Below are 12,841 nucleotides of genomic sequence, written 5' to 3'. Positions count from 1 at the left end.
GGGAATTTAGCAGTGGACAGCCTTCCTTCTGAAATTGTGATGCTTCATCATTGGAGATTTGTAAGCAAACATTGGACAACCATATTTAGAATGGTACAAAAATCCCTGCCCTGGGAAGTGGGATGGACTAGGTGACTTCTAAGTTTTCTTCCAATCCTTCAACCAATCAGAATAGAGCTGGAAGGCACCTTGGCGGTCATCTACTCCAAACAGGAAATCCTATAGAATTTCAGACAAGTAGCTGTCCAATCTCTTCTTAAAAATTTTCACTGTTGGAGCACCCACAACACTGTGGGTGCAATTAGAATTTCTAATTCTATAACTTAAATGTTCTTCCATAAGAAACAATTGCAACTAGGAACCAAGTCCACACTTTTTATTTTTGGTTTCTGAATAAGATGCTAAACTTGCACCTAAATTGTATAGGTAGTCGATAACTTATGACCACAATTGGGATTGGAATTTGGGTCGTAAATCAAGACATCCAGATGACTCAACCCAATTTTATGACCATTTTTACAACAGTCATTAAGCAAATCACATGGTCATAAGTCTGAACCCATTCTTGTGAATGGGCTTTTTTTTGCTGGAAACTGGCAAATAACACCAGAAACTGGCAAAAACATTGCAAATCATGGCAATATACCTGTGGGATGCTACAGTGTGTGCAACCGGAATGCTTTATGGGCTGCAAAATACCCTTTGTATTCTTTACTTGAATGAATTTCCTTTGAATAAAATATTTTTTCAACATAGATATTTGAAAAATTGGATATTTTTTCTAATATGCTAGTTTTCATTATGGAAGAACATTCCATCGTAGTCCAAATACAGGCTTGCTATTGGAAAATAATTTGTTCAGTGGTTTATTGGATAAGCTAATACTGATCTTACACCAGAAATACAGCTTACACCAAAAATGTGTCTTAGATCAGAAATTTCTGGACTACTAACCTATAATATCACAAGACTTATATAACTTTGTTTTTACCTGTGTCCACTTGTGGTTGTCACTTGTAATGGAATGCACATCACAAATCAAGGTCTAGGAAAAAAGAGGGTAACCATTTATTATGAAATACTGAATATATAAATAAAAGTTCATTGAAGCTATAGCAATGGCAGTTCTTGAAAGTATGAAGAGTTTACCTGCATTGTTGGGCGCAAAAGAATGTGTTTGCTTTGATATGTTGGAGATTTCAGATTGCCAGACTGTCTATAATCACGTATTTCTGTTATGACACTCCCACAATGGAAAATATTAATCTGTTTAGAAATTAAACATAGAATTATAAAGTCTGTCAAATCCGTGTATCTGCCATTCTTCAGGGGAAGGGGGGATTTTAAAATACTTCCTTTACTTAATACTTTCTTCCCTATATATCCTGTATCCTACAATTTATCGATTTATAACCTTTAGCCTGGCGCCTAAGCACCCTGGCATTTTTCCGCACCTTTTGGGGAATGTAAAGGGAGAGAGGGCCATGTGGGTTGCACTACTCGAAAGCCCGTGGAGGATGACCCTGAGAAAGTTCCCTTATCATTTTCTCAGAGCAGCCAGAACAATAACATCTTCACACCTGCGGATTGGCTGAATCGACACTGGACTGTTGAGAGGGGTTTCTGTATGGCCTGAGGGGCTCTCAGAGCCTGCTTTCTTGTCACCCTGCTATCACCCCGTTCAATAAAAGATTCCTTTAGAAATGCCAAGTTTCAAGAGTCTTTATTGTCTTGAATAAGGGGGAGAGGCCGGCCTTACACAGTCATTATTAATGTTTTTTTTCTATACAAAGAGATTTTTAACAGTTTGATTATACTTAAGTAGAACCAAAATGATCATTACAGCTTAAGATCAATTGTTAAATGTATCTTCTATCAATACATCAGAAGAATAAGGATGGCACCAAGTCATATAAAAACTGATACTTGCTTTTAAATTTTTTAGACAATCTCAAAGTTCTAAATCATATACTAACTAAGGAACAATTCTGGTCAAATTATGACATGAGCTTTGAAAAATATGACAAATAATAGTTCAAAATAAATTCCTTTCTAATATTTAATTTGGAAATACCCTAGAAAAATGAACTAAGTAGGGGAACATAAGAAACTAAGTACACTGCCAATCTATTTTGTTTTGCTTTGTTTTATCATTAACTTATATAACCATAACCATACTCACCAAGGCATTAAACAAAGCATTGTTCAAATCATGGTTTCTCACTGAATCAGAAATCATAGCTTGTCAAATTAAATATTATGTTAATTATGTTTGCCTTAGCTGTGTTTTGATGTGAACTCTAAAATGAGTCTCTGAAAATAAGTAGGTTAGTGTAATGCTGCTAGTAATATTACCAGCAATTTAAATAATATTTAACGCTAAAGCAACTACAGAAATCTAAGTAACCTTTTTTGCCTTAGGGTTATATGGAATATAAAATGATGAATTACATTTTACAATTACATTGATTTTACAAAGAGGCATACAAATTCACCTGTGTCTATATTTATCTAGCCATTTATATACACACATTCATACTCTCAGATACAGTATACAGATTTTATATGCACACAGTTTGTCAGGGATGTTTCTCTTTTTACTGCTAATCCAGACTGTCTAAAATAGCAACTAACAGCAATCTTCTTCTCCTGTTTAACTGTTAATTGGCTTGCCACATGGAACAATTGTTGAGGTTGCAATTTATCTAGATTTAGTCTGTTCAATTTTGTCTGTTAGCAGCTATCACTTTTATTCTACAAACTGCCTACATAGTGGTATCTGTGTATATCCCAACTGACTGTCATACATGCATAAGTAGGGTTGCTATTATATCACACCAAAAAAGCATTAAAAATCCACAAACAATTGTGCAAATTCTTTTCAAACCTGAGATTTTTCAAGGAGGTCAACTAAAATAGGGGGTAGCTCCTCAGCATCCAAATATTCAAGTAATTCTCCTTCTTCATATGGAAGTCGAATGGTTTCTGAATCTGTTTTAAAACAGAATAAAGCTCAGCAAGCATCTATTACTCATAATAAAAGAAACAATGATACGCTTTGAATCAAGCTTCCACCTACTATACTTCGATAATAATAATACTTCAAAATACTTCAAAATGAGGACCCAGATTGTTGGGGGCAATAAGTTGACTTTGTATATAAATATACAAATAGGACGAAGACTATTGCTAACATAGTGTAAGCCGCCCTGAGTCTTCGGAGAAGGGCGGGATATAAATGCAAATTTAAAAACAATTACATTGGTGCAAAATTATTAGGCAAGTGAGTATTTTGACCATATATCATTTTTATGCATATTTTCCACCTTCAAGCTGTATAAAATTGAATGCTTAGTGGCTATAAGCATATAAGGTGATGTATATTTGTGTAATGAGGGAGGGGGTGGCCTAAGGAGATCAACACCCTATAACAAGGTGTGCATAATTGTTAAGCAGCTTCTTTTCCTCAGGCAAAAATGGGCCAAAAGAGAGATTTAACTGACTCTGAAAAGTCGAAAATTGTAAAAGTGTTTTAGAGGGATACACAGCACTCTTGAAATTGCTAAGATGAAATGTGATCACAGAACCATCAAACACTTTGTTGCAAATAGTCAACAGGGTCGCAAGAAATATGTTGAGAAAAAAAGACACACTTTAACTGCCAAAGATTTGAGAAGAATCAAATGAAGGAACCCATTATCCTCCAGTGCTATCATATTCCAGAACTGCAACATACCCTGAGTACTCAGAAGTACAAGGTGTTCAGTGCTCAGAGACATGGCCAAGATAAGGAAGGCTGAAACCCGACCACCACTGAACAAGACACATAAGTTAAAACGGCAAGACTGGGCCAAGAAATATCTGAAGACAGATTTTTCAAAAGTTTTATGGACTAATGAGATGCGAATCTTGACAGACCAGATGGATGAGCCCATGGCTAGATCAGTAACGGGCACAGAGCTCCACTTCAACTCAGACACCAGCAAGGTGGAGGTGGGGTACTGGTATGAGCTGGCATTATGAAAGATGAGCTAGTTGGACCTTTTCAGATTCAAGATGGACTCAAAATCAACTCCTAAACCTACTGCCAGTTTTTAGAAGACACTTTCTTTAAGCAGTGGTACAGGAAAAAGTCTACATCTTTCAAGAAGACCATGACTTTTATGCAGGACAATACTTCATCACATGCATCCACTACGTGGCTAGCCAGTAAAGGCCTTAAAGATGAAAGAATAATGACATGACCCCCTTCCTCACCTGACCTAAACCCTATTGAGAACTTGTGGGCCCTTCTTAAATGGGAGATTTTTGGTGAAGGAAAACAGTACACCTCTCTGAATAGTGTCAGGAAGGCTGTGGTTGCTGTCAAAAAATTGACTGTCAACAGATCAAGAAACTGACAAACTCCATGAATGGAAGGCTTATCTTGAAAAGGGTGGCTATATTGGTCACTGATTTTTTTTTTGAAATGTCAGAAATGTTTATTTGTACATATTGAGTTATTATTCTCATTTTAACAGATGCAAATAAACAAGTGAGATGGACAAATTTTCATTTTTCATTTAGTTGCATAATAATTCTGCACACTAATTGTGCACACATAGATATTTTCCTAAGTACTTTTTTAAATATTCAGGTTTGAGATTTATTACACTGTAGTTGTTAATAATAAAATTAATCCTCCAAAATACAACTTGCACAGTTTATTTAAAAAGACATTATTCAAATCAAAGAAAGATTTAAAAGCCAACAATGCTTGTTTTACCTGAGCCATTCTTTCCTCTGAGCATCAAGGAATATCCTTCATTTCCTGGATAAAGATTCACTACTAGGCATGACAATGTCTCTTGCATGACTAGTTTCTCCAACAAATTCACATTTCGTCTCAGCTTCTGCTTTAAAATGTCGGCAATAATTCATGAAAATAGGGGTATCAAAACTAGATTAGCACAATCTATATATTTATATTTAAAATGTTCCAATTCAATGACAAAACCCACACAAACACTGCCCCAAATAAAAGCTATTTATTATTTTCTACCTTTCATGCCAATATAAGTAGTCCACTTAATGACTGATCAAGGACCACTTGCATCGGGGTTGCAATTTATTTGATTAGGAAAACTTATTCTCACTAGCCAAGTTCACAAGATACTGTAAAGGCAGCTTTATTGTGAAAAAGTTGCAAATGTTTCTTCCAAAATAATAGCATTTCTTCCAAAATAATTGTTTCTTCCAAAATAATACACCCATGTTTATTTTCATGTAAATTTATATTTACAATATACAGTAGTTAACTATACTGTTCAAACTTAAGATACTTGCTATTTCCAGCAGGAATAAGTCAGGAAATGTAATCAAACAAGTCATGACTAATTCCTGTGATTAATATAAATTGCCCTGAGAATTACATTGCTATCCAGCAGCCAAAGAAGCATCTTGTCTGTTTCCTATATATGTGACTGTTGATGGCCCCTGTGGAGCTCAGAGCAATCTGAAACAAGACTAAGTGGGAAAATTTGTTTAAGGTTCCCTGCACAGAAAAACTGATAATCACCAGCTGAATATGACATGATCACTGGCACTTTGGTAGAATAGGAAATTCTAATCCTCTGTAAGAGGTGCCTGAAAACAGTATGATACATCCGTCTCCACGTTTAGATACTAATACTCCCATATTTTATATTCAGATACTAATACTCCCATATTTTATATTCAGAAAGTGGTTGCTCTTTCTCCAATTCCTGATATCTCCAGAATGGACATTCAAGGGTAGAAATTCTTCATAAGATAAACCAACCATGCTGATATCTCACTGGATGTTTTTAATGCTACTACAATCTATAAACAGAATAGTGCAACTAATCTTTCCTGGTCCATTATGAAAAACATAAAATAGACACTTGACAATGATATTTCGCTTACCTTTATTTCAGGCTCCTTGTCACATTCTTCTAGATACAACTCATATAATTTTTGAAATACTGATTTTCTGGAATTAGAAAAAAAAGCTCTTGAGTAAATATTTCCATCTGTTAAAGTAAGAAAAATGCACTAAATATTTCTTACCTCCCACTAGATAAATACTTCCGTTTTGGAGGCCGCTGGCGAGCACTTTCAATGATATACTGAAAAAAAGTGTATGAATGTTAATACATTAAAAACCTATTAGCAATGCACAAATGCACAGGTAATTTCAAACATTTATATAATTGTGGAACACAATTCACTTATTGTCAAATACAGGTGAAACTCAAAAAATTAGAATATCGTGCAAAAGTTCATTTATTTCAGTAATGCAACTTAAAAGGTGAAACTAATATATGAGATAGACTCATTACATGCAAAGTGAGATACTTCAAGCCTTGAATTGTCATAATTTTGATGATTATGGCTGACAGCTCATGAAAACCCCAAATTCACAATCTCAGAAAATTAGATTATTACATGAAATCAATAAAACAAGGATTGTACATAGAACAATATCAGACCTCTGAAAAGTATAAGCATGCATATGTACTCAGTACTTGGTTTGGGCCCCTTTTGCATCAATTACTGCCTCAATACGGCGTGGCATGGATGCTATCAGCCTGTGGCACTGCTGAGGTGTTATGGAAGACCAGGATGCTTCAATAGTGGCCTCCAGCTCTTCTGCATTGTACGGTCTCACGTCTCTCATCTTCCTCTTGGCAATGCCCCACAGATTCTCTATGGGTCAGGCAAGTTTGCTGGCCAATCAAGCACAGTAATCCCATGGGCACTGAACCAGGTTTTGGTACTTTTGGCAATGTGGGCAGGTGCCAAGTCCTGCCGGAAAATGAAGTCACCATCCCCATAAAGCTCGTCTGCGGAAGGAAGCATAAAGTGCTCCAAAATCTCCTAGTAGACGGCTGCGTTGACCTTGGACTTAATGAAGCACAGTGAACCAACACCAGCAGATGACATGGCTCCCCAAATCAACACAGACTGTGGAAACTTCACATTGGACTTCAAGCATCTTGCAGTGTGTGCCTCTCCATTCTTCTTCCAGACTCTGGGTCCTTGGTTTCCAAATGAGATGCAAAAGTTGCTCTCATCAGAAAAGACGACTTTGGACCACTGAGCAACAGACCAGTTCTTTTTTTCTTTAGCCCAGGTAAGACACTTCTGACAGTGTTTGTTGTTCAGGAGCAGCTTGACAAGAGGAATACAACATTTGAAGCCCATGTCCAGGATCCGTCTGTGTGTGGTGGCTCTTGATGCACTAACTCCAGCCTCAGTCCACTCCTTGTGAAAGTCCCCAAGACTTTTGAATGGTCTTTTCCTGACAATCCTCTCCAGGCTACGGTCATCCCTGCTGCTTGGGCACCTTTTTCTTCCACACTTTTCCCTTCCACATGACTTTCTATTAATGTGCTTTGATACAGCACTTTGGGAACATCCAACTTCTTTTGCAATTACCTTTTAAGGCTTTCCCTCCTTATGGAGGGTGTCAATGATGGTTTTCTGCACAATTGTCAGGTCAGCAGTCTTTCCCATGATTGTGATTCCTACTGAACCAGACTGGGAGACCATTTGAAGGCTCAGGAACCCTTTGCAGGTGTTATGGCTTAATTAGCTGTTTAGAGTTGGACACTTTGAGCCTAGAATATTGAACCTTTTCACAATATTCTAATTTTCTGAGATTGTGAATTTGGGGTTTTCATGAGCTGTCAGCCATAATCATCAAAATTATGACGATTCAAGCCGTGAACTATCTCGCTTTGCATGTAATGAGTCTATCACATATATTAGTTTCACCTTTTAAGTTGCATTACTGAAATAAATGAACTTTTGCACGATATTCTAATTTTTTGAGTTTCACCTATAAGACTGAGGAGGAAAGTGGAATAGAATACAAGTAGTTCTTGACTTATGAGCATAATTGAGGCCAAAACATCTGTTGCTAAATGAGGCAGTTGTTATGTAAATTGTGCCTCATTTTATTATCTTTTTTGCTGTAGTTAAGCAACTTCTGAAGTTATTAGGCGAATCATGCAGTTATTAAATGAATCTCACAGCATTAAGCGAATCTGACTCTCCCACTGACTTTGCTTATTGGAAGCCAGCTGGGAAGGTTACAAATTGTGATCACATGATCCCAGGATAGTGCAACTGTCATAAATACATGCAAGTTGCCAAGCAATCAAATTTTGATCATGTCATCACAAGGATGTTGCAATGATTATTCATGTGAAAACTGGTCATCAGTCACTTGTTTCCAGTGCTGTTGTAACTTTGAACAATCACAAAATAAATGTTTGTAAGTCAAAGACTACCCTGTATATAGTTAGCATTTTGCCTAGTGTTATCCTCATCTTAACTACACTTCCCATAGACCATTTAACGTTTCATTTGTTGAGTTTTGCAATATATTATTTCTCCATAAAAATGCCATTAAAATATTCAGAGAAATCTAAAAAAATTCAAGCTTTAGTAATCAGTAAGAAAACTACATCTTGTTCTTACCTAGGCTTCCTGAGTCAGTAAAACACATGAGTAGTCCCAAAAACCTTTTATTGCAACAGCTGTGAATTCTGTTCATTCACAGATGAGTCCCAAATAGTTCTAAAGAGTCCTTCGGGAAAAGGCTGATAATCACCTACCTTTATCTCCCTTGACATGCTGCCAAAGACCAAATTGCCAAAGCCACAGAGTCCAGAATCAAACAGAGCTTCAGATGTGCTGAACAGAATTAACAACATTGCTTCCTGCAAAGGCCTACCTGCCTTTGCTCCTCTTTTAAGACTTATGGGAGGGGCCAATTATCTCCAAGCCCTACTCCCGAGTCATCCCTTTTGTTTTAACTGTTCTTGCCTTCTGGCAGCTCTGCACATGTACGCACTGGGAATAGGCTCACCCTGTTCCTCTGCCTTGCTGAGGTCCGACTTTGGAGGCTCTGGAGGCAGCACGTACCTCCCAGATGGCCCATTCTCTGCCTCCGACGCAGAGCCATTGTCCGAGCTTTCCCCAGACTTCAGGACTGGCCCATGTTCCTCCCCAACCTCCTCACTGTCTGACTCTGCTGCCAGCTCTGCAGGCCGCCAGTGGACCACAACACATCTCTTGAATCTTTCCAGAGTATAGCGGGCATTATCAAATGGGAATACAGATAGTCCTCGAGTTATAACAGTTCATTTAATGACCATTCAAAGTTACAATGGCACTGAAAAAGTGACTTATGATCATTTTTCACACTTATGACCTTTGTAGCATCCCATGATCATGTGATCAAAATTCAGATGCTTGGAACTGGTTCATATTTATGACCATTGCTGTGTCCAAGTCATGTGATCCCATTTTGCAACCTTTTGACAAGCAAAATCAATGGGGAAGCCAGATTCACTTAATCGTGTTACTAATTTATGAACTGCAACTATTCACTTAACAACCGTGCTAAGAAAGGTCATAAAATGGGGCAAAACTCACTTAACAAATGTCTCAAACTCATCAACATAAATTTTGGGGTCAATTGTGTCATAATTTGAGGACTACCTGTAGATGTTATTATAAGTGTTTACAATAAAGCAGTTTAATTGTTTAGGAATTGTACGTTTTTCATACACTTCTAAATGAAACTATCATGAGTAGAACAATGATCTTTTCCATGCTGTACTATAATCAGAAACGCCTGTATAATTTAGATAATCTATTATTTACCTCCGCACGATCCAATGCAACTTCTAAAGTCTGCTGCTGCAAAAATGAAAATATTCTTATTCTTATAAGTATTATAATTAATTGAGCAAATGAAATGTTGTAATTAATCAACAAAAGCTAATATATTATTTAATATTCTAAGGCTTAAAAAAATCCTTCATATAACAAGGTGGAAGAAAAGTCCTACTGGAATTTAGCATGTTTTCACAGTAAAAAGTTAGGAATAGACTAAAAACAATCCATTACCAAATATTAGTTTAAATATGAAAGTTAATCTGCATTTGGTTGTAATACAACACAAGAAGGAAAGTAGGATATATTAAAGTATCACTGTTAAAGGCAGATAACTTGAGGTCATTGGTCAAATGTTCAAACACAACTGCCAGTGTCATTGTTTTTATCCTTTTGAAGCAAGAGATACATGAAAACTGTAAAGCATCTTTAAAATAGCTTAACATACTGTTCTTAAAAAAAAACAGAAACAGAAAAGTCAGAGGAAAAAAAATCCTGATCCTGCCGATGTATGTTAAACACGTTCACTTAGCTTCATTATCTAAGTGTCCTAATAGAACACCATTTGAGTATGAGCCAGCAATGGGCTGCAGCTGTCAAAAAATTGAAATAATTGGAAAACTAAAAATATGGCTATTGATATTTGTGCATTCAAGTAAACCAAGTTTATGGTCATTATTAGGCAGGACAAGAAGCAATGGGTGAAAACTAATCAAGAAGAGAAGCAACTTAGAACTAAGGAGAAATTTCCTGACAGTTAGAACAATCAATCCAGAAGTTGTGAATGCTCCAACACTGGAAATTTTTAAGAAAATGTTGGATAGCCATTTGTCTGAAATGGTGTAGGGTTTCCTGCCTGGGCAGGGGATTGGACTAGAAGACCTTCAAGGTCCTTTCCAACTCGGTTATTATGAGTATGAGTTTATGAGTTTGGTATTTTCTGAACCAATTTTTGAAACTCCATACATGAAATCAAATTGGAAAAAACAAAAGTAACAAATATATTTATATCTCCCTCTTTAGCCATGCATTATTTAAAATACAAAAAAAAGCCAATACCTCACCCAACAAAATCTTACCATCATGCTGAAGTTAATTGATAAAGTTAATGGCTTTTTAAACATCATTTAGATTCTGAAATGAGAAGCAGGGTCTGAATTGTTAAGGTCCATGTTTAATATTTCTACAATTGAAAGAAATAAAGAAATAAAAATGTATCATACAATATAAGAAATAAGAAAATAATATTTAAGATACAAAAGAAATAAGAATACTAGCACACTATTTTTCAATTATTTGGAATATATATTTTCTAAAAATGAAATACGAACATATTACATGGACTAGGTTCAGTAGTGTTCTGCTAGATGAATGTATTCTTAATATTTCATCACATTTTGCATTCTCACCCGAAGAGATATGGGACCAAATGAGGGAACAGAGTAATTCAGAAACTATTCATTTAACATTGGCAAAATAAATAAGGGGATACAAAATATACAATTTTGATATATAAAATATAGTAACATATTCAGGTTTAGACAAAATCCACAGAACTACAGGATTAGAGGTACACACTGAATACATCTAAAATCATTAAATACATTCACAGTCTCTGTTCTATAATGACTTAGTATAGTGCTTGAACAAGCTTGAAACTATTCACTTTTTGTTCTTCCTATAGCATTATCAATTCTTACAGGTTGTTATAATGCACTTAAAGGCTGACATTCAAGAACATGGAGCTTAGCCTTTAGAAACTTACTAACCAGCTAATTCAAGAGGGTTCTATCTTAAAAGAAAAAGAACCTGGGCTAGGAATGCAAATTATGTATTGAACTTATTTCTTAATAGCTTCGCTTGAATTCTGAAAATGCAAATAGATTGCAAACTGGGATGTACCTGAGAAGAAAGAAGAAATTAGGGTTCCTGCATCGTCCAGAAGCCTTAATCTGGTCTTTGCCTCATCAGATACATTAGACAGCAATTTATACTAAGATATTAGCTTTATTGTTGCCCTTGCTAACAAGTTACATCTTTGGGAAAATTAAAAAGGGAACTAACATCTCTACAGAATGGCATACTTGAAAATTTTGACTGTATTTGATTCTCAAACAGTCTCTAATATCTGACTGATCAACTGATTGTCAGGAAACAAAATTGGAAAGAAAATGGGTCAACAGAGTTATTAATATATTAACTATTGATCTTATGTATTTTTGAGCTTGTTAAGCACTTTGAGCAATTTTCTAGTAAATCAGACAATTATTTCCTTCTTTTCTTGACCAATTTTCCCATAATAAATCTTAGGTTGTGTTATTGTAGATGTGCAATTCTATGTGTATTTCTCTTTAGATGCAACATGATAAATTCCTATACAAAAGCACACAGAACTGTGTTATCTTTCTTGTCACCCTGACATAACTGTTGTTATCTACCTTTTCTGATAAAGTTTGATGGGCTTTTTTCCCTACAGAACTTATTTTATCAGTCAGCACGATACAGCAATTGAAGTGTTAAACTGGGAAATTCTGGGTTGAAATCTGTATGCAGAAACAACAAAAATATTTACTGGATAGCCGTGGACTAAATCAAAAGGTGGTTACCGGACCATCTCAGTGTATATTTTTTTGCGAAAATAAATAGCAAATAGCAAATAGCAAAACGGTCGCCTACGTAGTATTATCGTCCTGCTTCACAATCCCGCAGACGTAAGTAGCTTTCCCTTTCTGAACATTAAGCAGTTAAAAAAAAAAAAAGCAGAAGCTAGCCCCAAACCCACCCACCCACCCTAACACACGCATAAAAAGACACCCCATCGGCAACAGTAGACAAGATTAAAACCTACCTTCCCCTTCTTTCCACCCTCTTGTAACTTCCGCTATAAGCACTTCCGGAATCTTTTAGATGGGAATTAACGTAGCCGGATGGAACGCCGCGGCGGTCGTCATAGGAACTGAGGAAGGTTTAATTTTTGTACTTTTTATGGAGACCAAATTAATTCGAGCTAAGTCAGTCTGGCATGCTCTCAAAATCCATGTTATCATTATTAACTCAATTATTATCATAGTTGGTAATAGTAATAAATAATACATACAAAATAAATCACATATTATGATTGCTGTCAGTCAACCGGCACTGTTTCCGTGGA

General features: G+C 36.1%; 1 protein-coding gene across 6 annotated transcripts in view; it reads right to left on the bottom strand.

Moving 5' to 3' along the window:
• Positions 1 to 12,588, bottom strand: part of SUPT20H (SPT20 homolog, SAGA complex component) — a 63,085-nt gene extending 50,497 nt beyond the window's left edge. For 3 of the 6 annotated variants that reach the window (XM_058165846.1, XM_058165848.1, XM_058165850.1), the window contains exons 1-9: positions 12,539 to 12,588; positions 10,770 to 10,873; positions 9,679 to 9,714; positions 6,070 to 6,128; positions 5,926 to 5,992; positions 4,766 to 4,895; positions 2,888 to 2,991; positions 1,150 to 1,266; positions 992 to 1,045 (exon numbers count right to left, since the gene is read on the bottom strand). In XM_058165846.1, the coding sequence (XP_058021829.1) occupies positions 992 to 1,045; positions 1,150 to 1,266; positions 2,888 to 2,991; positions 4,766 to 4,895; positions 5,926 to 5,992; positions 6,070 to 6,128; positions 9,679 to 9,714; positions 10,770 to 10,817 (615 nt within the window). In that variant the 5' untranslated portion in view covers positions 10,818 to 10,873; positions 12,539 to 12,588. The remainder of the gene's footprint in view (positions 1 to 991; positions 1,046 to 1,149; positions 1,267 to 2,887; positions 2,992 to 4,765; positions 4,896 to 5,925; positions 5,993 to 6,069; positions 6,129 to 9,678; positions 9,715 to 10,769; positions 10,874 to 12,538) is intronic. The other 3 variants (XM_058165847.1, XM_058165851.1, XM_058165849.1) reach the window with 2 other exon arrangements.
• Positions 12,589 to 12,841: the final 253 nt, after the last annotated feature.

The sequence above is a fragment of the Ahaetulla prasina genome, chromosome 2, assembly GCF_028640845.1.
Source record: "Ahaetulla prasina isolate Xishuangbanna chromosome 2, ASM2864084v1, whole genome shotgun sequence".
NCBI lineage: Eukaryota > Metazoa > Chordata > Lepidosauria > Squamata > Colubridae > Ahaetulla > Ahaetulla prasina.
Note: the sequence above shows the minus strand (reverse complement) of the source record. Positions and strands in the feature narration are given on the sequence as shown.